The following is a 25,121-nucleotide window of genomic DNA, read 5'->3' as shown; positions in this document are numbered from 1 at the left end:
ATTTCACTCATTATAAACCAGTATGGTATTTAGTAACACACCAATCTCAGGTGAAAAGGCATCATAGCTTATATAAAAAAGATCTATCCTCAAATATTAAATGAATTTTTAAACAGCACTAAATACATTAATTTTATAAAATGCATGAAAGTGATTAGCTACTTAAAACTGAACACTTGGTAAAATAATGAATCCTTAATTTCTTAGTTGGCATTGAAAAATTTGAATATTTTTGGTCTTATTTCTCTCCTTTTTGTTAAACATCCATGTGGTGAAAAACTGACTTGTACGCATTGAAAAATTATCTTATTTTATGTAGACTTCAAAGAGTATACTTGTAATAAGAAAGAGTTTAATGATGAGTTATGAAATATGACTTTTTAAAAAGTTGGTGGTTATTATGATTAAAACTTTTTTAAAAGTTTATGATTATTATGATTAAAAAATTAGGGGGCACCTGGGTGGCTCAGTCGGTTAAGTGTCTGCCTTCAGCTCAGGTCATGATACCAGGGTCCTGGGATAGAGCCCCATTTAAGGTTTCCTGCTCAGTGGGGGCCTGCTTCTCCATCTCCCTCTGCTCCTCCCCCCACTCGTGTGTTTTGTCTATAGACAGTCTCTTTGAACTTATGAAATACAGGATCTCTGAATAGCCTTTGGAGTACATCCTCTCTGTATTCTGCTGCTCATTATGATGGATCTGCCCCCTCATTCACTGTTTGGTATTGCATTGCCAAAGTGGCTAAATTCAAGAGAAGAACACGAAGTCATGTAATTAGAATAATTTTAGATGGAAAATAAGGTACAAGTTAAATTTAAACTGTTCTCTGTATAACTGACTAGATTTTGAAAAAAACATGAATATTTTCTAAATTTTTTTAGTGTCCTGAGTGAACATGGTAAGAAACTGTTGTAGAAACTGATACAGAACTGGAAGAACTTTAGAGATCACCGTGATAGGATGACTTGTAAGCAACTGCTTTTCCTTTTTAAATATCATAGTTTTCAAACTATAATAAAATCCAAGTTTTAGACAGAGGCAAAGTCTTCTTCAACATCAGAATTATAAGAAAACTCATCCAATGTATCTTAGTGTTTTTTTATACTAGAGTATTTTCCCCCGATACCTAAAAGTACAATCTATTAATTTGTTTCTTCTTACTAAATCCTCGAGTGATGCTAAATGAAACAAGGAGAATAAAATATGTCCAATTTCATAATGCTACACTGCTCCAGTAATGATTGGATTATATAGAAGAGCTTTAATGTGAAAATCTATAAAATGGTGATATATGGCATACATATAAATACACAATTTTAATTAAGAATCTGACAGGATATAGCATGTGTTATATCTTTTAGATAGGATTGCCCTCTCATCATGTTCACCTTAGCTTTTCCCTTTCACAGTCATTTTCTGCCTTCCATTCTCAATGAAGCATTTCCTTAATAATTACCAGAAATAACATATTGTCGGGGCGCCTGGGTGGCACAGCGGTTAAGCTTCTGCCTTCGGCTCAGGGCGTGATCCCGGTGTTATGGGATCGAGCCCCACATCAGGCTCCTCTGCTACGAGCCTGCCTCTTCCTCTCCCACTCCCCCTGCTTGTGTTCCCTCTCTTGCTGGCTGTCTCTATCTCTGTCGAATAAATAAATAAAATCTTTAAAAAAAAAAAAAGAAATAACATATTGTCAAGTTTCTATGCTACATCTACTTGACATCACATTTTCCAGCCACTCTATGAATGCTCTTATCACTTTGTTCTTAGCTAATATAAGTGTTTTCCTTTAGCTTCTACATACCCAATAATCTACATTACTCTAATAAAGTAGTAGAAATATTTCTGAAATTGAAGTGAGAATATCCATGCCAAATTCTACCTCAACTAGGGTTTGAGAGAACATGGGCAATTCACTTTATACCTTGAGTTTTAGTATACTCATTTATAAAATGGAGATGATATCTACCTTATAGAATTATTATATTAAAATATGAACTCATATAAGGAAGTAATGTCTGCAACTACACTAAAATGATATACACAAAACATATGTAATCCGGGTGTGTCTTATAATCAATGTAAAAAAAATCACTATATTGTATACCTGAAAAAATAAAAATTAAAAAGTAATTCTGATATTGGGCCTTTGTTCTTGTGCCCAATTATAGCTATCATTAATTCTGTGTGCTTTCTACCATCATAGGTGTCATAGAATCAAGGAATTATAATATATATGTATCTGAGATAAAATGCTATTTAAAGTCACAGCTGACACAGACATGTTTGTTTCCTAAGATCTCAGCATAATCTCACTCTCAGGTGTGTGGCCTTTTATTAAAGAAAATATCTTGGTAGACTATTATGAATACAATAGAGAAACTCTTTAGGGCACTCTCTGGAAGCCCTTAAAGAGAACTAAATTACTCTGTGTAATGAAGTATCAATTTTGAGCTACCCAAATTGTCCAGGAAGAAGATAGTTTGGACTTCAGTGGGTGACTCCAGCAGGCTAGAGGACACAGAGCATCTTGGCACTAGATACCTGTGTCACATTGGACTCTATCAGTCAGGAGATTTATAATTTTATTCCATTTCTATAGCACCATATTCAAATGGATACTAAGAAATATGTTTTGAAAATATACTACCATGTAAAGATAAATACTTAAGTTACCAAGAAAGTTGTCATCCATATGTAGAAAATGCATAACCATTCAGATAGGTAAATCAGTAGTGTCTAATACCCAAACTGGCAAAGAAACAATTGAAGAATTGGAAGGTATCCTCCATTTTGACTAAAAGCCTTACTTTTATATATTTGAATTAACATATAATATATTTTATGCTTTAGAAAAAATTAAAAATAAAATATAATTGACATGTAATAATAAAAATGACTGATCTAAACATTTAAGAGATGAGATTTATTTGTTATGTATGTGTCCTAAAGTGAAAAAAGAATTTTTAGATATAAAGGCCATATTATCATGAAATTATTATTCCTTAATTTGATGGCTCTTTGTGATATTTTTCCATTTATGATAGCAGTATATTTTTATAAAATCTTATTTATGGAAATAGAACTTAATACTGATATTTAATCTCAGTATTTAAAAATTGAGTTTTTGAGTAAAAACATTGGAGAAAGTTTTTTCTAACATATCACACAAAATATATAAAATACTGTTAATATTAAATTGATTTTAGTGCCAGTGTTCTCCTTTGTGTTAATATAATTAATTCCGAAAACAGTGGTTTTTGAGATTGGCAAATGAAAAATTTATTATATTTTTCCTCAAGCACATTATTTTAAATAGGAATTTTCATTTTTTATATTTCAAAATCCTTTTCTTTTTTTATTTTCAATTAGCCAACATGTAGTACATCATTAGTTTTTAATGTAGTATTCAATGATTCATTAGTTGCGTATAACACCCAGTGCTCATCCCATCACATGCCCTCCTTAATACCCATCTCCTGGTTCATATATACAATGGAATATTACTCAGTCATCAGAAAGGATGAATACCTACCATTTGCACTGGCAGGGATGGAACTGGAGGGTATTATGTTAAGTGAAATAAGTTAAGCAGAGAAAGACAATTATCATAAGGTTTCACTCATATGTGGAATATAAGGAATAACACAGATGACCATAGAGGAAGGGAGGGAAAACTGAATGGAAAGAAATCAGAGAGGGAGACAAACCATGACAGTCTCTGGAAGCTGGGAATCAATCTTTTTCCATTAGTGTCTCACACCATACTTATGAAAAAAGTAAATGTAAGCAATACCTTCCTCATTTTAGAGATGAAAAGTTGGAGCTTAGAGAGATTAAGTGATTTTTGAAATGTGTGCTTTTCAAATTTCACTGGATTTGCACCACAGAAATTCCTACCATTATTTTCTCATTAGGTTCCATTGACTCATAATTCTTACTCTAATGACCTACAACATACACTCCCAACTCCATAAGATTCCAAGAAGCTCCTATTTCTCACCAACGGATTCTAAGAAATATGAAGAAAATGGTAATGAGATAGATGATTTTTTTCTAAATATTTTATTCATTTACTTGAGAGAGAGGAGAGAAAGAGTGAGAGAGAGAGCATGAGCAGGGGGAGGGGCAGAAGGAGAAGGAGAGACAGACTTCATGCTGAGCAGGGATCCCAGTACGGGGCTTGATCCCAGGACCTGAAGATAATGACCTAAGCCCAAGGCAGACGCCCAGCCAACTGAGCCACCCAGGTGCCCCTGAGATAGATCTTCTACCTAAATATGGGTTTGACATTCAGTGCTGGGTTTTTTTTTTTAAGATTTATTTATTTATTTTAGAGAGTGCATGAGTGGAGGGTAGGAGCAGTGGGAAAGCGAGAGAGGAAGTCCCCACTGAGCCTGGAGCCTGTTGCCAGGCTCAAGCAGGTGGCGCTCAACCCCAATTCCCTGAGATCATGATCTGAGCAGAAACCAAGAGTCCGACACCCAACTGACTGAGCCACCCAGACACCCCTCAATTCTATTTCTATTTTGAATTGACAATATTAGAAACAGAGTCTATTTCCTCTTAAATACCAGGATTGCAGTTAGTCTGAGCAATCTGGGGTGAACCAGTATGCATATTAAATTAAGGTAAATGTGAGAGTAAGCTATTTCCACAAACTGTGCAACAGAAGAGAACACTTAACTAAAATAGTGACCTCTAACACCTGTTAGAATTATCTTAATCCTGAAAGCAGAATGTAGTGTTTGATAGAACTAACCTCATTTTAGGTGCTGACTTAATTTAACATGTATAAAAAACTTAGTTTTGACAGATCCAGTTTATTCATTTTAATTATTGTATCAGCCCTATTCAGAGTATTTCCTTAGCATAAGTAGGATTTTATTCCATTTATATGCTGTTCTTTCAGCAATGTACTATGCCAAAAACTTAAAATCATCATCATCATCATCATCACCATCACTCTCATTTGACAGATTTTTAAAACTGAGGCTTAAGGATACTGAGTGACTTGACTTCTTGAAGCACATGCTACAAGTATGTAGCATATTTAAGGTAAAAGCTCAGCTCCCAAATATAAAATTTCATGTTTTTTTCCTACCATAATATCCAATCAAAGAAAGAATTGATAAGTTTTCAAACAACAGTTCAAAACTTTCCCAAGCATTTATTCTATGTCAAATGCTGAGTAAGGTTCTAAATGTAAAAACTAAGTAAGAACTATGTAACCAACAATAGTTACATACAGTTGACCCTTGAACAATATGGGTTTGAATTGTGCAGGTTCACTTATATGCAGATTTTGTATAGTATAGTGCTGTAAATGTATTTTCTCGTCTTACAATTTTCTTAATAACATTTTCTTTTCTCTAGCTTACTTTATTGTAAAAATACAGCATATAATATATATATAACAAAATATGTGTTAATTTACTGTTTACATTATCAGTAAGGCTTCTTAAGTTTTTGAGGAATGAAAGGTTATATATAGATTTTTTTTTTTTTTTTTTTTTTACTGGCTGCTTGGAGTTTATTTTCGACTTGGTGCAAGGCACACGGTTCCAGGGTGTGAGGAAGGCTTGCGTGTGGCTCGCATAGTAGAGTGGGCTTCTCTCAACTTTCTTTTTGGTGTTTTGGTATTTTGATATAAAATAACCTAATTGCTTCTGCTTGCGGCAGCCTGCCTAGTCTATGGGGAAGGGAGGGAAAGGGAGGGGAGGGGAGGGGCTCTGATGAGCCTAGCGCCTCCTGAAGCCTGGCGGTGGCCATTCAGGATGGAGGCCCGGTGTTGGCTTTGCCAGGTTGGCCACCAGGCTGATTCCTCATGGCCACCAGGCTGATTCCTCATGGCCCCCAGAACCAAGACGCAGGTGATTGTGCCGCTGGAGGCCTGGGGGCATTCCGAGCATTCTGGGGACTCCAACACTGTAGCCATGAACGGGAGAGTGGACTTCCCAAAGAAGAAGCTTGCCCACCAGTGCCCCGGGTCAGCCTTGGGGAGACCCGGGTGGTGAGGGATGGCCCCCCCAGCATACTCCGCGTTTCCACAGGAGCTGTTACTGGAAGAGGAGCCCAGGCGGCGCCGGTAATAGTCGTGGGTGGCCACGAGCGAGCCACTGGAGGGGATGGCTGCCATGCTGTCGCTTGGGCTGGTGGAGACCTCAGCGGCTACCCCTCGTGGGCCTCGGCGCGCAATCACAGGTGGCGGGGACGGGGACGCTAGACCGCGGAGCCCATTTGCAGGAGTGACCGCCCAGGGCCGCTCCGCGACTGAAGCGCGCGCGGGGTGCGCACGCGCGTATGCGCCCGCTCGGCTTGCCGCCTATATATAGATTTTTGACTGCACATGGGTTGCCCCCTCTAACCCCCATGTGGTTCAGGGCCAACAGTAATGTACTTGTTGTTAGTATTGTTTTTGGAATCCTTACTCTGCCGTTGTGTGATTTTGGACAAGTGATTTAAACTCTAAGTCTCCATTCCCCAGGTTTCATATCTTCATTTACTATGAAGAGAGCTCTGCATGATAGTGTTGAAAATTAAGCATTAACAAGGTGATTGATATGTGGTATATATTCAATAAAAGTTTAGCAAAAGTTGGGATATGGAGAAAAGGGGAACATTTAATCATTTGAGATATATATGGAGAGAGAGTGAGTGAGTTCAGCAAATAGAGTGGGGAGAGAGAGTGAGTTCACCGAATAGAGAGGGGGAACATGTGTAGTCCAGATTACAGGAAGAGCTTATGCTAAGGTATAGAGAGAACAAAAATCCATATACCATGGCTACAACAAAGGCTATAAGGAATTGGGGGACAAGGAGAACATGGGCTAAGGGAGGAGTATAAATCTGGAAAGGTAGCATGGAATCAGCTGACTAATTAAAATAAATAAGATGGAGGAGTTGAGGATATCCCCAAGATTTCCATTTTGTTCATCAGCATAGATAGTGATGGCATTACCATATTTTGTCAAGATTAGGTAACTATGTATTTCAGGGTATAGCAGTAATTTAGTCACACTGTTTCTGGTCGGGGGGGGAGTACATATTACATTTTGCCATTCACCAAAAATCACTGATGTTTACAAATATAATTATGTACATTCTGTTTTTAAAGTATCTTAAAATGTGAGGACAAAGGCACTATTCTTCAGTTTAATACATTTTTTGAGGAAAGAAATTATAATAACAGATACTCACTGAGTGTTTACGATGTGTAAAAAATTGCCTAAGGGTGTCATTTTTTTATTTCCTAAAACTTTAATACAGCTCTACAAGTAGTATTAGCTTATTTACATATGACAAAATTAAAAAAGCACTACCACAATTATTTTACAATCTTCTAACATTGATTTTGTTATGCCTTAGACTTAGAGAATCTTTAGAATGATTGAACAGGACTAACAAAGAATTATGATTATTCTGCATAAGAGTCAAACAAGGAAATGGGATGGTGCAAGATGGTTGGCAAGTGCAAATGGATATGGCATTCTCCTGCTCTCTTGCTAAAGCCGGCAAGGACAGGCAGTTGCAGCACTCTCCCCAATTCCTTGGCTGGGACTGATGAGCTTGAGTGATCACAGCATTTTCCTTTTCCCTTGTTAAAGTCAGCAGGTATGCATAGACAAAGCACTCTCCCACTGCATTGCTGAAGCTGACAGGCATGTGCAGTCAAGGCATTTTCCTGCTGCCTTTTTCAAGCTAGTGAGTACACCCCACACCCTACACTTTCCAGCTGGCTTACTAAAGGTGATGAGTACATGCATTTTACACAGAGTGCATCCCTTGATTGCATGGCCCATGTGGCCAAGACAGCTGGTGTTCCAGAGCTCCATAAGATTCTAACAATTGAATAGACAGTCCTTGGCAGGCCACGACCCCCAGGGCACTGCAGGCAGCAGACTGAAACACAGTCTCAGTCTTCCTGAGAAGAAGGCCTATTAACTTGTCCCAGAGCTTCAGCCTAAGTGACAAGCTTCAGATTTGTCAAAGAGCTAGAGGCTAAAGAGGTGCTTCCAGGGAATATAAGCAGGAGACACCACCCTTGCTCACTTCCTTGATGTCACTACAGCTCAACAATACCTACCAGAAAGGAGCTTGCAACTGTCACCCAGGGGCAACTCCAGATCTCTTGGTCTGGAGGCCAGCAGGGATTATAATTGTGGTCCCACAGGACCATATATATATTTGCACACTTTAAAATTTGTTCCTTGAGTCTCTGGCTTCCATGAGCCTGAAACTAAGTGTTAAATGATATTCCTCCCATTGGATCACTGACAGGTCTTGGAACCCTCAACAATGGGAGCATATCAAGAATAAATTTGAATGCTTAGACAATCACAATGGTTTGAGAGACAACCAAGAGCTAATGTAAGGTTGAACAGTAAGGTTCATTACCTACACAAGGCCACTTCTTGAAGACTGGTAGAAGTAGCTGCTTCACATAATAAATAAAAACATGCAGAGTCAAACAAAATGAGGAAACAAAGGAGTATGTTTTAGATAAAAGAACAAGATAAAACCTCAGAGAAAGATCATAATAAAAAGGAGATAAGTATTTTATCTGATAAAGAGTTCAAAGTAATGGTCATAAAGATTCTCACTGAACATGGAAGAAGAACGGATAAACACAGTGAGAATTTCACAAAGAAATAGAAAATATAAGTAAGTACCAAACAGAAGTCACCGAGCTGAAGAATACAATAACTTAACTGAAAAAATATACTACAGGGGTTCAAGAGCAGACTAGATAAAGTAGAAGAAAGGATCAGCAAGCTGGAAGACAGGACAGTGGAACTCATCTAACCAAGGCAGTGAGAATTTTGAAAACTGAAGATATCTTAGGAGACCTATGGGACAGCATCAAGCAAAATAACATTCACCTTATACAGGTACCAGAAGGAGAAGAGAGAGAGAAAGAGGAAGAAAACTTATTTGAATAAATAATGGTTGAAAATTGCCCTAACCTGGGGAATGAAACAGACAGCTAGGTCTAGGAAACCCAGAGAGTTTCAAACAAGATGAACCCAAAGAGATCCATATCAAGACAGTAAAGTCACAGTTATCTGTGTAACATGTCAAAAGTATCAGTAAAGTGTCAAAGGTTAAAGAGAGAATCTTAAAATCAGCAAGAGACAAACAACTTGTCCTGTAGAAGGGAACCTTCATAAGCCTATCAGCAGATTTTTTTCAGCAGAAATTTTTCAGGCCAGAAGAGAATGGCATGGCGTATTCAAAGTTCTAGAAGGAAAAAACTTCCAAGCAAGAATATTCTACCCAGGAAAGTTATCATTCAGAATTGAAGGAGAAATTGTTTTTTCCCCACCACTAAACTAGCTTTACAAGAAATGTTAAAGGGACTACTTTAAACTGAAAACAAATGGCACTGATTAATAACATAGAAACATACCAAAGTAAAAATCTCATTGGTAAAGGGAAATATATAGTACAGGTTGTGGATTAATTACTTATAAAGCCAGTATGAAGATTGAAAGACAAAAGTGATAAAATTAGCTAAAACTATAATAATTAGTTAAGGGATACATAAAATGAAAGGATGTAAAGTGTGACATCAGAATATAAGATGTGTGGTGAGGAGCAAATATGTAAAGTTTTGAAATTTATTCAAATTTAACTTCCTATTGACTTAAAACTGACCATATGACATAGGATGTTTTATGTGAATCTCATGGAAATTACAAAGATAAAAAACAAAAAAAACCCCACCATCACAACAACAACAACAACAAAACAAAAAACATACAACAGCTCTAATACATTTTATTCTATTTTACTATCTGCAATTATATCTTCTCAAAACTGGTCATGCCTTAATATGTAACTTAAAATCTCCTATAGCCTCAAATTTTTCAGTGTAGTTTCCTTCAATTTTTTTTTTGTACTAAAATCTAGCTTTTCCCTTTTGAGACTAATTCTGTTTCAGTTTTTACAAGTAATGGCTGTTTTTCCCATATCCTCCTAGAACTAAACCTGGAAGAAACCTAAGTGTTCTCTCTTCCCTGTTATGACTTCCAAAGCATTCTCTCACCCCTCCATAAAAGTTTTAAACTTTGAAGTTTTCAATCTCCTTATTAGAATATAAAACTTAAGTTCAGTATTGTTTTTCTCCTTGTAGTATTTGCCAATTCAGAAGGAGCAGTTAATTGACACAGAAGTGAGAAGACTGTGACAGGTAGTAAACTAAGAATCTAAGAAAATGGTTCAGAAGTTTTGTGGAGTTGAAGAAAAGTGGGAGTTCAGAGTCTTCCTAGTAGAGGAACCTAACGAGCACCCTAAACTTTCTGTTGATATTCCAAAAGGTCATGCTGTAAGAGTAAGAGAGAACCAGAAATAGCCCAACCTCAATAAGGACTAAAGCCCAACTTCCAATTATAAGGTCATTCCCATTTGATAGAAGCAATATTCCATCAGCATAATTGTGTAAGAGAAGCGAGAGTAAATCTCTTAAGTGAATAATATCAAATAGATCTTCAAAGTTTCAGTACACTTTTTATACAAAATATCCCATACTCGATAGAAAGTAATAAGACATAGGAAAAGATACAACTTAATGAAAAATTAAGAGGGAAAAATGACAATTATAGCTAATCTGCAATATAGTCCAATAATGAAGATATTAGACAAAGACTAAAATTACTAACTTAATGACTTTGGAAAACTTTAGCATAAAACTGAAACTCGTTTTTAAAAATGGATATTCTATTAGGGTGCCTGGGTGGCTCAGTTGGTTAAGCATCCAACTTTTGCTTTTGGCTCAGGTCTATGATCTCCTGGGAGGTGAGATGGAGCCCTCTGTCAGACTCTGCACTCAGTGGGGAGTCTGCTTGAGATTCTCTCCCTCTTCCCTTCCCCTGACTCTCTCTCTTTCTCTCAAAATAAATAAAATCTTTTTTAAAAGAACTGGTCCTCTAGAACTAAAATATACAATAAATAATCAGAAGTACTCAGTGAATGGGTTTAATACCAGGTTCAATAGCTTAAGAAAAAAGCCTGAAATGTAAACCAGAAGAAAATAGACAAAATCAATTGTTTATTGAAAAATGGGATATATACAGGGAAATCAGTGTAGGGAGACATGGTGAAAAGGAATAACAAATTTATATTTAGAGTTCCAGGAGAAGAGAGGGAAAGATGGTATAGCAACATTTGAGAAAATGACAGAAATTTCCAAAGCTGGAGAACATTACTGACACAGATTCAAGAAATGTTACACAGTACAAGAAGGTTAAGTAGAAAGAAAGCCACACATAAGAACATCATATTAAAACTGCTGAAACCAAACATAAAAATGAATATCTTAATATTTTCATCTTAATATCAGCATAGAATGAAATATTGATGAAAGAAAAGCTAAATAAATGGGGAGACATTTTGTACATGAACTAGAAGATTCAAAATAATAAAAATGTCAATTCTCCACAAATTGCTAATAGGTTTAAAGTGATTCCTATAAAAATACCACATATATTTTTAGAGATATAAAAATTATTCTTAAATTTTTATGGAAAGTTAAATATAGTTTTGAAAAAGAAGAAAAACATGGGATGATTTACTCTTCCTTTTTAAAAGATTCATATGAGTCTACTGTACAGTTACAGTAAATAAGATTGTGGTATTAGCAGAGGGATATATACACAGATCCATTGATAAGATTAGAGAAGCTTGGGATATATACATACAAGGATGGACCACTGATTAATAACCTCAAATGACACAGTAATGCTGCCTCAAAATGCCTTCATTCCTCCAGTTTTCTAGATAACCATTTTATAACTCTTCTCTTCAAACTTCCATTACCTCCCCTAACTTGACCTAAAGGAGATGATGTTGCTTTCCATGTGACAAAATAGATGGAATCTACTGATAATTACTGCAATCTCCCATGACTCCATCAACAAACTAAATTGCTCTTGTGTATCTATACTCTGTCTTGCCTCTTGTTATGTTGAATGAAATTTCCATGAGCCTATCTAAGTTCAAAAAATCTTTTTATGCAGTATATATACCCACTTTCTCATACTCAAGAATTTCACTGCATGGTGTCTCTTGTATCATTTTTACCTATAGGATCATTTTCAGTATTATATGTATTCTAATTTTCCCCATTCAAAAATGACCTCACTTTCGATTTAACTACCTTAAATTCCTCTGCTCAACTTTGCAGAAAAATTAGTTAAGGATTTGTAGTCATTGCATCCTACCTTTCCAAATTTCTATCAAATCTACTTCAATCAGGCATCTGGCCCCACTATTCCACCAAATTTTTTTTATGAAAGTTATCTGTGCATTGTTAAGGCTAATTACTAAATCTCTGTCTTCATCTTATTTTGACACAGATGGTCAGTCCTTCCCAAATTAAATGCTTTTTCACTTTGTTTCTATGACACTATACTCTCCTGATTTTTTTCCTAAATTATTGGCTGCTTTCAATTTCCTGTCCTGGTTCTTCCCTATTCTATGTCTTGACTTCAGAATGTCTCAAGTTTTTTTTGTACCTCCTCTTTTCTCTGTGTCTACTGACTGGTAAATTCACTATTCTTATGGTTTTAACATCTATATGCTGATAATTCCTAAGTGTCCATAAAGACATTTTCCTTGAATTTAGTGATTTAGAAATCTAGAAAGCGTTTCAAATTCAACATATCTGCACTGGATTATTCTATTTTCAAGTTGGTAAAGCTTGGAACTATAATGCATGAAATCTGTTTCTCTATGGCTTCGAATTAGAGTTGTCCAAAAGATGAACTTTAGTACAAAATTAAGGAGGGTATTGCTCTCTGAAGATCACCATGGTTAAATATGGTAATAGATGGATGAAGAATTTCCCAATAATTTGCAGCTTGTTCTCAATCTTCTCTCCTCCATGTCTGTCTCTTCTTTTTCACTGCTTGACGTTGAACTATGGTTTGGTAGATCGTCTTTGTTGTTCCAGATCTAATCTCCTCTTACTCATTTTACCCTTATAAGAAACATCAGTGGCCTCCTTTGACCTTTGGGTTCCAGTTAGTTTCAATCAGTCAATGGCCCTGGCAGAAAATTGGAGAACAGTAAGAAAATTAATTTTTGGTATTTATTCATCTCGCTCCCACTCTTTTGGGCCATCAATGGCTATGTTCCTCTGAAGAAGGTAACAGCTGATTTTGTTTGAAATCATATATGTGTAGCTACAGACTCAACCACAGCTCTTTCTGGCAAGCACTAGTACCATTTTTCTCCTTCATTTCTAGGGTTGATATGTTTTTTCCCAGTGTTTCTACTACCATGATTCTTCATCATGGCTTTTCAGTTTCCAGTGACCCATAACTCCCCTTGTCCAAGTCTGTTCCTTAAACTGTCCACTGTTTCCCCATTTGAATGTGACATCAGTTTCCTATTGACATCTAGATTAACATATACTGGATGTTTTTCATATTAAAGATGACACACCCTTTGAATCGTGATATAATAGGAAGAACTGTATGAATTATGCCTTATTAATGTGGAATGAATTTAACTTAATTTTCACAACTGTCCTGGAAAACATCATTAAAGTAAAGATACTCATGATTTTTTTTAAAGATTTTATTTATTTATTCGACAGAGATAGAGACACCCATCGAGAGAGGGAACACAAACAGGGGGAGTGGGAGAGGAAGAAGCAGGCTCATAGCAGAAGAGCCTGACATGGGGCTCGATCCCATAACACCGGGATCATGCCCTGAGCTGAAGGCAGATGCTTAACTGCTGTGCCACCCAGGCACCCCAAGATACTCATGATTTTTGAATTGCACCTTTATAAGTCACATAATCTTTTTCTTTTGCTCTTGATTTTCTCTGCTGATTTTCCTTTAGTAAAGAGAAAATAAATAAGTACATAGGGAACATGATACTCTTGCAAATAAGTAGTCTGGAGAGCTTAATTCTAGTCACAACTCTGCCATTATTAGCTGTATGGCCTAAAGTAATTTAATCAATTTGGAGCTCATTTTTTGTAATCTGTGAAAGATTTAAACTAGTTGATCTTTAAGGCCTCCCTACTATAACATTTATGATTCTAAGAATTTTCACATCTAATATTCTGAGATGATTGTTTACCAGAAGTGGATAATGGTTAAACAAACCTTCAATAGAATTGCCCTACATATCAGCAGAAACTCATCCCCAAATATTTTAGCTTAAAAAGATCATAACAGCTGAAAAGAAAACAAGATACTAAGATCATATCCTCTCAATTACAAAACACACCAATCCTCTCTTCCTCCATAACTGACCTCTTGCTCCCTACCTAATAAAACCATTTTAAAATTGTCTTTATTCTTTCTATATAAAATGTATTTTTATATAAGAGCAATAAAGTATTTACTAGATAAGAGTTTTGGAATATAGAAATAAATGTGGAAGGGAATTAAAATCAACTATAACCCAATTACTTAGAGATAATTAGTAAAAATTTAACCTAATCTTTCCAAAAATGTCTTTTATTTATATAAAATATTCATTATTTATTAAACAAATTATAGGGGCACCTGGATAGCGCAGTCGCTAAGCGTCTGCCTTCGGCTCAGGGCGTGATCCCAGAGTTCTGGGATCGAGCCCCGCATCAGTCTCCTCCACTGGGAGCCTGCTTCTTCCCCTCCCACTCCCCCTGCTTGTGTTCCCTCTCTCACTGGCTGTCTCTCTGTCAAATAAATAAATAAAATCTTTAAAAAAATTATAACATTTTAATATTAATATTTATTTTTAATTAATTCAGACGTACAAAAAATATCCTTGACAGCACGTCAAGTGACTACCACTGAAATTTAAGAATTGTTAATATTTACCATATTGAGAATAACATCAGCAAAATTGTACAATAAGAGTTTTCTACAATCTTTTCTACCAAAGAACACTAATTTATTTATTTATTTAAGATTTTATTTATTTATTTGAGCGAGAGAGTGAGTGAGAAAGAGAGCACAACTGGGGAGAGGCAGAGGGAGAGCGAGAAGCAGGCTCCCTGCTGAGCAGGAAGCCTGATGCCAATGCTGGACTGATCCCAGGACCTGGGATCATGACCTGAGCCGAAGGCAGACGCTTAACTGACTGAGCCACCCAGGCACCCCAAAGAACACTAATTCAGATAGCCACCCATGGACAAGAATACTTTTGTGGAAGTCTGAGAGTCCAGAGAAGAGCTTTCAGCATAGTGTTGGAGCAAAAAATCTGAGATTAGATGTATTGAAGAGGATAAGGGGAACAGTTTTATTTTATCCACATTACTGCTTACCCAGGAAGGCACAACTCAGTGCCACAGGAGACCCTTCTAGCCTGGTAATTTCTCCCATAGGGGAAAGTGAAAGTGTGAGAGTGAATGCCTGGCTTCCCCAGCTAAGTGGGATGCTTACAGTGAGGCCCATTCTGTCTCAACCCGCCCAAATACTGAGGCAAACTGCATGACTGATGTGCAGAGAGGAGCCAAGAAAATAGGCAGGGCTTAGAAATTATCAAAGGGACAGAGATCCTACGAACTGCTTTTGTAGACTCCATTAGAAAGCCCACCCATGAGCCACTGGGAATACCTCACCTGTGGACCACCCCAGCTGGCCCATGAACATACCCATCACTTTGTAGGCTTCTCCCACACCCATCCCACACTGTGGCTGGCTTCCTGTGCATGCCCCTGAGGACAGCAAGTATGAACCCTTGCAGATGGCTGGTGAATATTTGCCGAAAACCAACCCAAGTCTGTGGGACTGAAAGAAATAAGATAAATTTGAACATTCAGCACCACCCTAGAGAAAGTAAACAGGAAGTTGTCGAAACTTGGCCTGGCTTTGCAGGATCAATTTGCCCAAAAAAAGAATTCAGAATTGCTGTTTTAAGGATGCTCAATGAGCTACAAGAAAACACAATTTCAATATATTGAAATCAGGAAAACAGCACATGAAGCAAAACAAGAGAGAGATAGATGATAAAAAAGGACACCAGAAAATCTGGAACTGAAGAATTCAGTGAATGAAATGAAAAATGCAATAGAGAACATTGACAACAGACTTGATCAAACAGAAGTAAGAATCTGTGGGATTGAAATAGGCCATTTGAAATTATCCAGTCAGAGGAGAACAAAGAATAAAAAAGAGTGAATAAAGCATACCTAAAATATGAGAATCAATTAAATGAAACAACTTACACATTGTTAGAATTCTAGAAGGAGAAAGGGACAGAAAGCTTATTTAAAGAAATAAAAAATGCTAAGAACTTTCCAAATCTGGGGAGAGGTTTAGATATCCAAGTTTGTGAAGCTATAATCTCTCACCAGATTTTAACCCAAAACAATCTTGTTCACGACACATTATAATAAAGCTGTCTAAAATAGAAGACAGAATTTTATTTTTTAAAAGAATTTATTTGAGAGAGAGAGAGAGAATGAGCAGGGGGGAGGGGCAGAGGGAGAGAGAGAAGCTGACTCCCCGCTGAGCAGGAAGCCTGATGTAAAGATGTAGGGCTCTATCCCACAACCCTGAGATTATGACCTAAACCAAAGGCAGATGTTCCACTGACTGAGCCTCCCAGATGCCTGAAGACGAAGAATTTTAAAAGCAACAAGAGAAAAAAAAAATTCCTCACATCTGAGTAAACTCCCATAAGGCTATGAGCAGATTTCTCAGCAGAAAGCTTGAAGACCAAAAGAGAATGAGAAGATATATTCAAAGTGCTGAAAGAAAAAAAAAAAAAACCCGCCAGCCAAGAAATCTTTCCCTACTAAAGAGGTTTTTCAGAAATGAAGAGAAGAAAGACCTTCCCACAAAAGAAACACTGAGAGAGTTCATTATCAGTAGATATGTCTTACAAGAAATGCTGAAAGGAGTTCTACAAGTTAAAATGAAAAAATGCTAATTGGTAACATGAAAACATATGAAATTATGAAATACTTGGATAAAGATAAGTGTATAGTCAAATTAAGAATACTCTAATAGTATAATATGTTGATATGTTGGTCACTTTGGTATAAAGGTTAAAGGACAAAAGTATTAAAAGACAACTATAGCTACATTAACTTGTTAATGGATAAACAATATAAAAATATGTAAATTGTAACATCGAAAGTATAATGGGGTAAGGAGTGAAAGGAAAGTTTCCGTATGTAATTGAAATTAAGTTCTAGCAGCTTAAAATATACTCTTAAAAGATGTTTTATATAATCCTCATAATAGCAAGAAAACAAAAACCTATAGCTGATCCACAAAAGATAAAGACGAATCAAAAATTTTTATTGTATCTCTATGAGGTGGTGGACACTAAACTTACTAAAGTAATCATTTCACAATATTTTTAAGTGAAACAGTTATGCTATACACTTTATACAGCGATGTATGTCAAATTTATCTCAATAAAACTAGAGAAAAAAGTCATGGGAACCACAGCATACCACTATAAAAAATCATTAATTCACAAAGGAAGCCAATAAGAGAGGAATAAAAGAGCAAAGGAAATACAGTCCAGCTATAAAACAATTATTTAGATGGAATTAGTAAGTCCTTTTCTACCAATAATTACTTTAAATGTAAATAGATTGAATTCTCCAATCAAAAGACATAGTGTGGCTGGATGGATACCTATGCAAAAGGATGAAACTGGATTCCTATATCCCATCATTCTCAAAAATTAACTCTAAATAAATAGATGAAAGACTTAAGTGTAAGACCTGTAAAGATAAAACTCATAGAAGAAAATAAGGAAAACTGAACATCAGTATTGACAATTATTTTTAAAAATATAACAGCAAAAGCCCAGGTGATAGAAGCAAAAATAAATAAGTGGAACTACATCAAACTAAAAAGCTTCTGCACAGGAAACAAAACAATCAACAAAGTGGAAAGGTAGCTTATGTAATGACAAAAATATTTGCAAACTATATATCTTATAAGAGGTTAATATTGAAAACATATAAGGGATTAATACAACTCAATAGCAAACATAAATAATCCAATTAAAAATTAATAAAATGCCCAAATAGACATTTTTCCTAAGAAGACATAGAACTGGCCAATGGGTGCATGAAAAGGTGCTGCACATCACTAATTATCAAGAAAAATTGTTGTGATATCTTTTATTAAAAAGAGAAGAGATAACAAGTGTTAACAAAGTTGTGGAGAGAAGGGAACACTTACACAATGTTAGTGGGATGTAATTTCTGTAGACATTATAGAAAACTCTGTAATTTCCTCAAAAAATTAAAAATAGAACTACCATATGATCCAGCAATTCGACTTCCAGGTATATATCCAGTGGAAATTAAATCTGGAATTTGAAAAGATAATCTGCACTCCCATGGTCATTGCAACATTATTCGCAATAGCAGTGATATGGAAACAACCTAAATGTCCATCTTTGGCTAAATGGATAAAGAAATAAAGAAAATGTGACCTGTGCCCCCAAACACACACACACACACACACACACACACACACACACACACTACAGTATTATTCAGCTTTAAAACAGAAGGAAATACTGTTATCTGTGAAAATGTGCGTGAACTTGGAGGGCATTATGCTAAGTGAAAAAGCCAGACCGAGAAAAAGAAGTCAAAGATTGGAGAAAGATACATCATGGTAACAGTAATCAAAAAGAACCTGAAGAAGCTATATTAATCTTAGACAAAGCAGACTTCTGAGGATGGAAAATTATCGGGGATAAAAAGGAGCTTTGCATAATGATACAATCGTCACTTCCCCAAGAAGATGTAATAATCTTTCATATGCATACAACTAACAAAAGAGCATCAAAATACATGTTGCAAAAACTATAGAACTGCAGGGGAAAAGATGAATCCACTATTATAGTTGGAGACTTTAACATAGTTCTGTCAGTAATTGACAAATTCAGTTGGCACAAAATCAGTAGTAACATAAACTGAACAGTATCATTGACCACCTGGATCTAACCTACATGGATAAAATACTTCATAAAACACTAACAGAATACACATTCTTCTGAAGCTCACCTACAGCATTCACCAAGATAGACCACATTCTGGATCATAAAACAACCACAATTTAACTAACTTAAAATAATACGTATCATACAAAATATGCTATCATACCGCAATGAAATTAAACTAGAAATCAATAACAGGATAGCCAGAAACCCCAACATACTTGGAGATTAAACAACACATTTTTAATTTGCTTTTTTATTTTAATTCCAGTATGGTTAACATACAGTGTTATATTAGTTTCAGGTGTACAATATAGTGATTCAACAATTCTATATTTTACTCATAGTGATTAGTACACCCTTAATCCCCATCATTTATTTCACCCGTCTCCCCACCAAACTCCCTCCCCTCTGGTAAGCCTCTTTTTATTCTCTATAGTTAGGAGTCTGGCTTTTGGTTTGTTTTTTTTTTTTCCCCTTAAACAACACACTTTTAAATTACACATGGCTCAAAAAAGAATCCTCAATAAAAATTAAAAATATTTTGAACTAAAGGAAAGTAAACACAACTTATTAAATTTTATGGGGTGCAATGAAAACGGTGCTGGGGAATTTCGTAGAATTGAATGCATATAATAGAATTGAAGAAAGATCTAAAATGAGTAATCTAAGCTTCTACTTTAGGAAACAAGAAGTAACAATAAATTTCACCACAAGTAAGAAGAAAAATTTTAAAAATAAGATTTAGAGCAGAAATCAATGAAATTGAAAATAGGAAATCAGTACTTTAATTTTGTTTAGTAGTATGGATCTTAAAAACTCTCACTACACACACACAAAATAACTATGTCAAGTAATGGATATGTTAATTATCTTGATTATGATAATCATTTCAAAAGGTAATGTAAAAACATGAGGTTTTACACAGTAATTAAACCAAACCATAAACTCATTCTTTGAAGAAACTGATAAAATTGATAAAACTCTACCCAAGTTAAGTAAGAAAAAAAAGCAACAAGACATAGATTACTAACATCAGACATCAAAGAGGGACCATCACTACTAATCTAGTGGACATTAAATGAAGAAAAAAATTATGAATCATTCTATGATCATAAATTTGATAACCTAGATTTTGTCAAATCATAAAAAAATCATAAAATTGATAACCAATTTCTTGAAAATACAATTTATCAAAAATCACAAAGGAGAAATAGTCTGAGGAGGACTATTTTTTCAAAGACATTCAATCAATATTTAATAATCTTCCCAAATAGCACTATAGAGCAGTTCATGAAACAATGGAATCCACATTTCTACTCTGATAATCCCCAAATCGCTGCCATATCTGAGCCTGGTTTGATGCTTGCTTCATCTTTTCCAACTGTGTTCTTAACTTTTACTATGGCTTTTAATTCTTCTTGAATGCCAGATATGATGTATTGAATAAAAATTGAAGAAAATAGTCCTTTAGTGTTAGGTTTTAGATTTGTCTGGCTAGGCATTAGGCTGTAGCTGTAGGTGTCAGAAGCTAATTTTTCCTCTGGCGTCCTTGTTTTTGCCTTCCCTGATGTCTTAGAGTTTCCCTAGAAAATTATTCTTTTTTTTTTCTTAAGTCTGAGATATGGTATTCTTTCGATTGCATTCTTTTTTTTTTAAAGGTTTTATTTATTTATTTGACAGAGATAGAGACAGCCAGCGAGAGAGGGAACACAAGCAGGGGGGAGTGGGAGAGGAAGAAGCAGGCTCCTAGCAGAGGAGCCTGATGTGGGGCTCGATCCCATAACGCTGGGATCACGCCCTGAGCCGAAGGCAGACGCTTAACCGCTGTGCACCCAGGCGCCCCTCGATTGTATTCTCCTATCGTTATTGTTATACAGGACCCCTACTGATGTTGTGGTAAAATATGGGAGAAGTATTCTATAGGCCTATGATTGGATCTTAGACTATTGGTGAAACTTTGCTCTGGCTTGTGACCTTCACAAGTGCTTCTCAGGGATTACCACCCCTTTAGATGAAACAGGAAGGTCAGAGGGGGTTGAAGTTGGTTTATCCTTCCCCCCACATAGAAGGCTAAATGGGGCTGCAGTTAGGTCGTTAGACTCTAGTAAAACTGATACTCTTGAAGGTGAACCTTGTTAAGAACAAAGAAGCTCTGGATGAATTTCAAAAGAGCAATTTTTTCTTCTCTACTTGCTAGAAGCTTAAGGAGATTTTCTTCTGATCTTCACTGTGAAAACCCAGGAGGCTCCTTGAGGTAAAACTCACCAAAGTATGGGGCCTTCTGCTGAAGTTTTTAACCTTCAACTATGTCCACACTGGGCCTCCAGCAATTCATCATAATAGTGTATGCTTGCCTACTTGGTACTGATTCCCATATTTGTTTCTGCTCCTGAACTTCTGCTCCCTTAAGTTATGATTCTTTCTATGTACCTTCTTGTCTCTTCAGTTATGGATCCTGTAGTTTGCTCTGTGTGTTGATTCTCTGATAGGTCTAAGAAGAGGTGTTCATTTTCAATCTGTTCAGCTTTTTTTCTTGTGAGGATTGGAGTGATGACTTCCAAGCTCCTCACATGCCAGAACAGAAACTAGAAGTCTCTATTATTTTTTAAATTTCATCATTTCTTAAAACTCAGAGTTATAGTGAGATCACTGAATTCTCACTTTTAATAGCCTCTGTTATTTCATAGATGCTTTAAGTTCTCTTATTTTTGAGAAAATTTGTATTTATTATTGCTTTATTTTCTTCTTCTATTTCAAAATTTCTTAATCTTGGTCCTACAGATATTTGGGGCAAAATAATTATTTGTCATGGGGGGATATTTTGTGAACTGTAAGATGTTTAACAACCATTCCTGGCCTCCACATACTAGATTCCAACAGCACCTCAGTAATTGTAATAATCAACCTATCTGTGTATGTTACAGAATGTCCCTTGGGAGAAAAATTGTACCCAGTTGAGAGCCACTTTTCTACCTATATTATCTCTTCATTTTTTAATTTTCTTTTTCAGCTTTTTTGTCTTGGTCTCAGTTAAGACTTTCCTAAAAATGTTGGTAGCTTTAAAAGAATGAGAAATTAAGAAGCCAATTGTAAGCTTTAAACATGTGATGGGGCTTATTGAGCCGAGTGCTTTATGGGAATGACCGTGGTTGACTATTGATAGGTCCTTTCCTGGATCCATTCAGTTTTTCCAAAGGTAAATTTTCTCATATCCATTCTGGCACATATATATACCTGGCTATAGTAACTTCTTTTCATTTCACCCTTAAAACTTTCTGTTCCACTAAATTTTCTAAATCACAGCTCTAATCAATTTATTCCCTGTTTAAAACTTCAGTGGTTCTTCACTACCTAGAGAAGTAACAATGGTGCTCTTCACTTTTAAGGCAATGTATAGTATGACAATTCATTCCATTTTCTACATTTATTTACTGCTATTTACTTTATGTCCAATAGAACCTGTGCTCTTCCTACCTCCAGAGCTTTTGTTCCTATTGTTTCTTACTAGTGGAGCTACTTTTCTCTTGCAGAAAGCTAAAATCCTAAACTTTCCTTTGAACACCATTTGAAATGCCATGTTATTTTTCTGAATCTTTTTATTTACTTGTGATAACTCCCTTCTCTGAACTTGTTATACTTTTATTCTATATTTTGTTTCATTTGCAACATATGATATTTTGCCTTATATCACAGTTATTTGTGAACTCATTATTCTCCTGGGTTATAAAATCTTTAAGGACATGGTTCAATTATTTTTACATGTTCTGCACCATATAGGACAGAATCTCACACATAGATGGTACTAAAATATGTTGTTTGGATATAAATTTTTAAAAATTTTTTATCAGTGACAGCAAAAATGCCATTCTCTTTCATGAAGACTTCCTGATCATTCAAGTTTTTTTCTATTTATCTCTAGTCTGAAATTCTATAGTACCCAATCTTTGTACCAGTTGTTTCAACAGTTAATTACTTATTTAATTGTGCAATGTGTCATCCCCAGTAGTTTAAAAGTTGCTTGAGGGCTGGGGCAGTTTTCATTATCTCTTTTGTATTCTTTATAGCGCCTTGAATACGTAAGTGGATTCATGAATACGTGAGTGGATTCATGAATACTTGTTGAATTAGATTGAACATAGTAGTCTTTTGTACTTCTTTCAAAATGCCACACATTTGGCATGCAAATTAAACATCAATAAATTAGTGGACTATTATGAAAATATTCTGAAAGTTGCACATAAAATTCACCTTCTTGAGAGGAATATTTTTCTCATCAAGATAGTCTGCTAACTCCATTCCAGCTTCATTTACTCTAAAATGATTTATTACAAAGCTAAAGTTTGGTGTAATAACTGTTATTCTGTATAACCAGCCATTTGTTCATCCTTTAAGTCTTTATTTCTAAAGGATTCTCCCCCATTCCTCATTTCTTTGTATTTTACAAAATATAAACATCGTACCTGCTATCTTGCCCTTGCCTTCTTTTTTGGCAGGATTCCAGTCACAGTGAATTATCCTCAAAATAATAAGTACATTCGTCAATCAAGAGAAAAACTATATGTAAATAAGTCTTCCTTAAAGTTTCTCATAATTCCCAATGTGAGAAATACATTCTCAAGAAGTAATGTAGAATCTGCTTACAGAGAGGAATATGATTCCCTCTTTTTTTAAATTATTATTATGATGTGTTAGTCACCACACAGTACATCATTAGTTTTTGATGTAGTGTTCCATGACTCATTGTTTGCATAACACAGAGTGCTCCATGCAATACATGCCCTCCTTAATACCTTTCACCGAGATAGCCCATCCTCCCAACCCCCTCCACTCTAAAACCCTCAGTTTGTTTCCTGGAGTCCATAGTCTGATTCCCTCTTTAAGCATTCATCTGCCATTTATAGGTTTTATAGGTTTATATAATATGTGACTTCAGAGTTGATCAGGGCAATACTAATGCTATTCCTCCCTCTTGAAGTTGATAGTTATTGAAAGCATTATAATTAACAGAAACCCCTATTATTTTTTTACAAAAAATGTTTTTTATTTTTTACAGAAAAATAATAATTAAAAAATCTCCTTCATAGAATTTGATTATATTGTTTTAGTGAAACCAGTGAACTTGTATAAATCTAGAAGCTAACTGTGATGCTTTATTATCAGTAACAATTATTAAATCATCACATTGTGATAATCAGAATTTTTAAATTACTAATTACTTCTTAATTTGATATGTCCTGGGTGTTAACATCTGGGGCTAGACAATAAAAAACGCTAAACAATATATGTGACAGAAAATCACTGACCACAATAACCATAGTTTTTTGACATATATACCATTTTTGTAAATAATGTCAGTATATTTTACAAAGGGCCAGAGTTGCTCAAAATTATTATTCCTCAATTTGCATTAATCAATATGCTAGATGCTTTTATTGATATATTTATTATGCACACACACACACACACACACACAGAAAAAATCCTTCAAGATTTTTATTTCAAAAGATTTCAAGAGGAAGCTGCAGGGAAATTTGCCAAAAGTAGTTGAAAATACCACTGTGGAATCTTCAAATTTAAAAGAGAAGAATGGAAAAAGTGTAAAATTAGTTGTATTGTTTTCTAGTGATGACCAGGATGTTTAAGTATAAACACTTAATAAAAAATGGGCCTCATTTTCATTATCATTTTAATATGCTTTCAGACATATGCAATATTATTGCTATATTACTAATGGTGTTCTTTCAAGCCTGCCTTCACACCCAGTGCTTTTAAACTGCTATTATAACGCTTTTTTATAACAATTTCTATTTAAATGCAAAGTCCTATGGGGCTAAGCATTGCTGGCTTTTTCTTTTTATGTGCATTTTTAGAATACAATTCAACTTAACATTTCCTCCATTTATTGATTTTATGATGAAAATAAAATGCCTTAAATATTTTATAAATAATATTATTTTTATATTTATTACAAAATATCAGACTGAAAATTAACATATAACTAAAAATTTTACAATTATTGGAACATTTTAAAGATTATTACTCACTGTCTCTTACTGTTCCAAGCAAAACCTTTATTTCATCGTAATGTCTGAAATGTATCTCTTCAGAGAATATATATTTTCACATTGCTTTAAAATACTATTCTCTTTATAGGTATGAGCATCCATAAGATTGTATTATGCCTCGTTGTATGAGCTAAGAT

General features: G+C 35.3%; 1 protein-coding gene across 1 annotated transcript in view; it reads right to left on the bottom strand.

The window, feature by feature from the left end:
* Window positions 1-5,687: 5,687 nt before the first annotated feature.
* LOC100474216 overlaps window positions 5,688-25,121 on the bottom strand; it is a 161,995-nt gene continuing 142,561 nt past the window's right edge. The window contains exon 3 of the mRNA XM_019804940.2: window positions 5,688-6,320. Within this exon, the coding sequence (XP_019660499.2) occupies window positions 5,688-6,320 (633 nt within the window). The remainder of the gene's footprint in view (window positions 6,321-25,121) is intronic.

Source organism: Ailuropoda melanoleuca, chromosome X (assembly GCF_002007445.2).
Source record: "Ailuropoda melanoleuca isolate Jingjing chromosome X, ASM200744v2, whole genome shotgun sequence".
Lineage (NCBI taxonomy): Eukaryota > Metazoa > Chordata > Mammalia > Carnivora > Ursidae > Ailuropoda > Ailuropoda melanoleuca.
The sequence above is the reverse complement of the archived record's forward strand: the minus strand, read 5'-3'. Positions and strand labels throughout refer to the sequence as shown.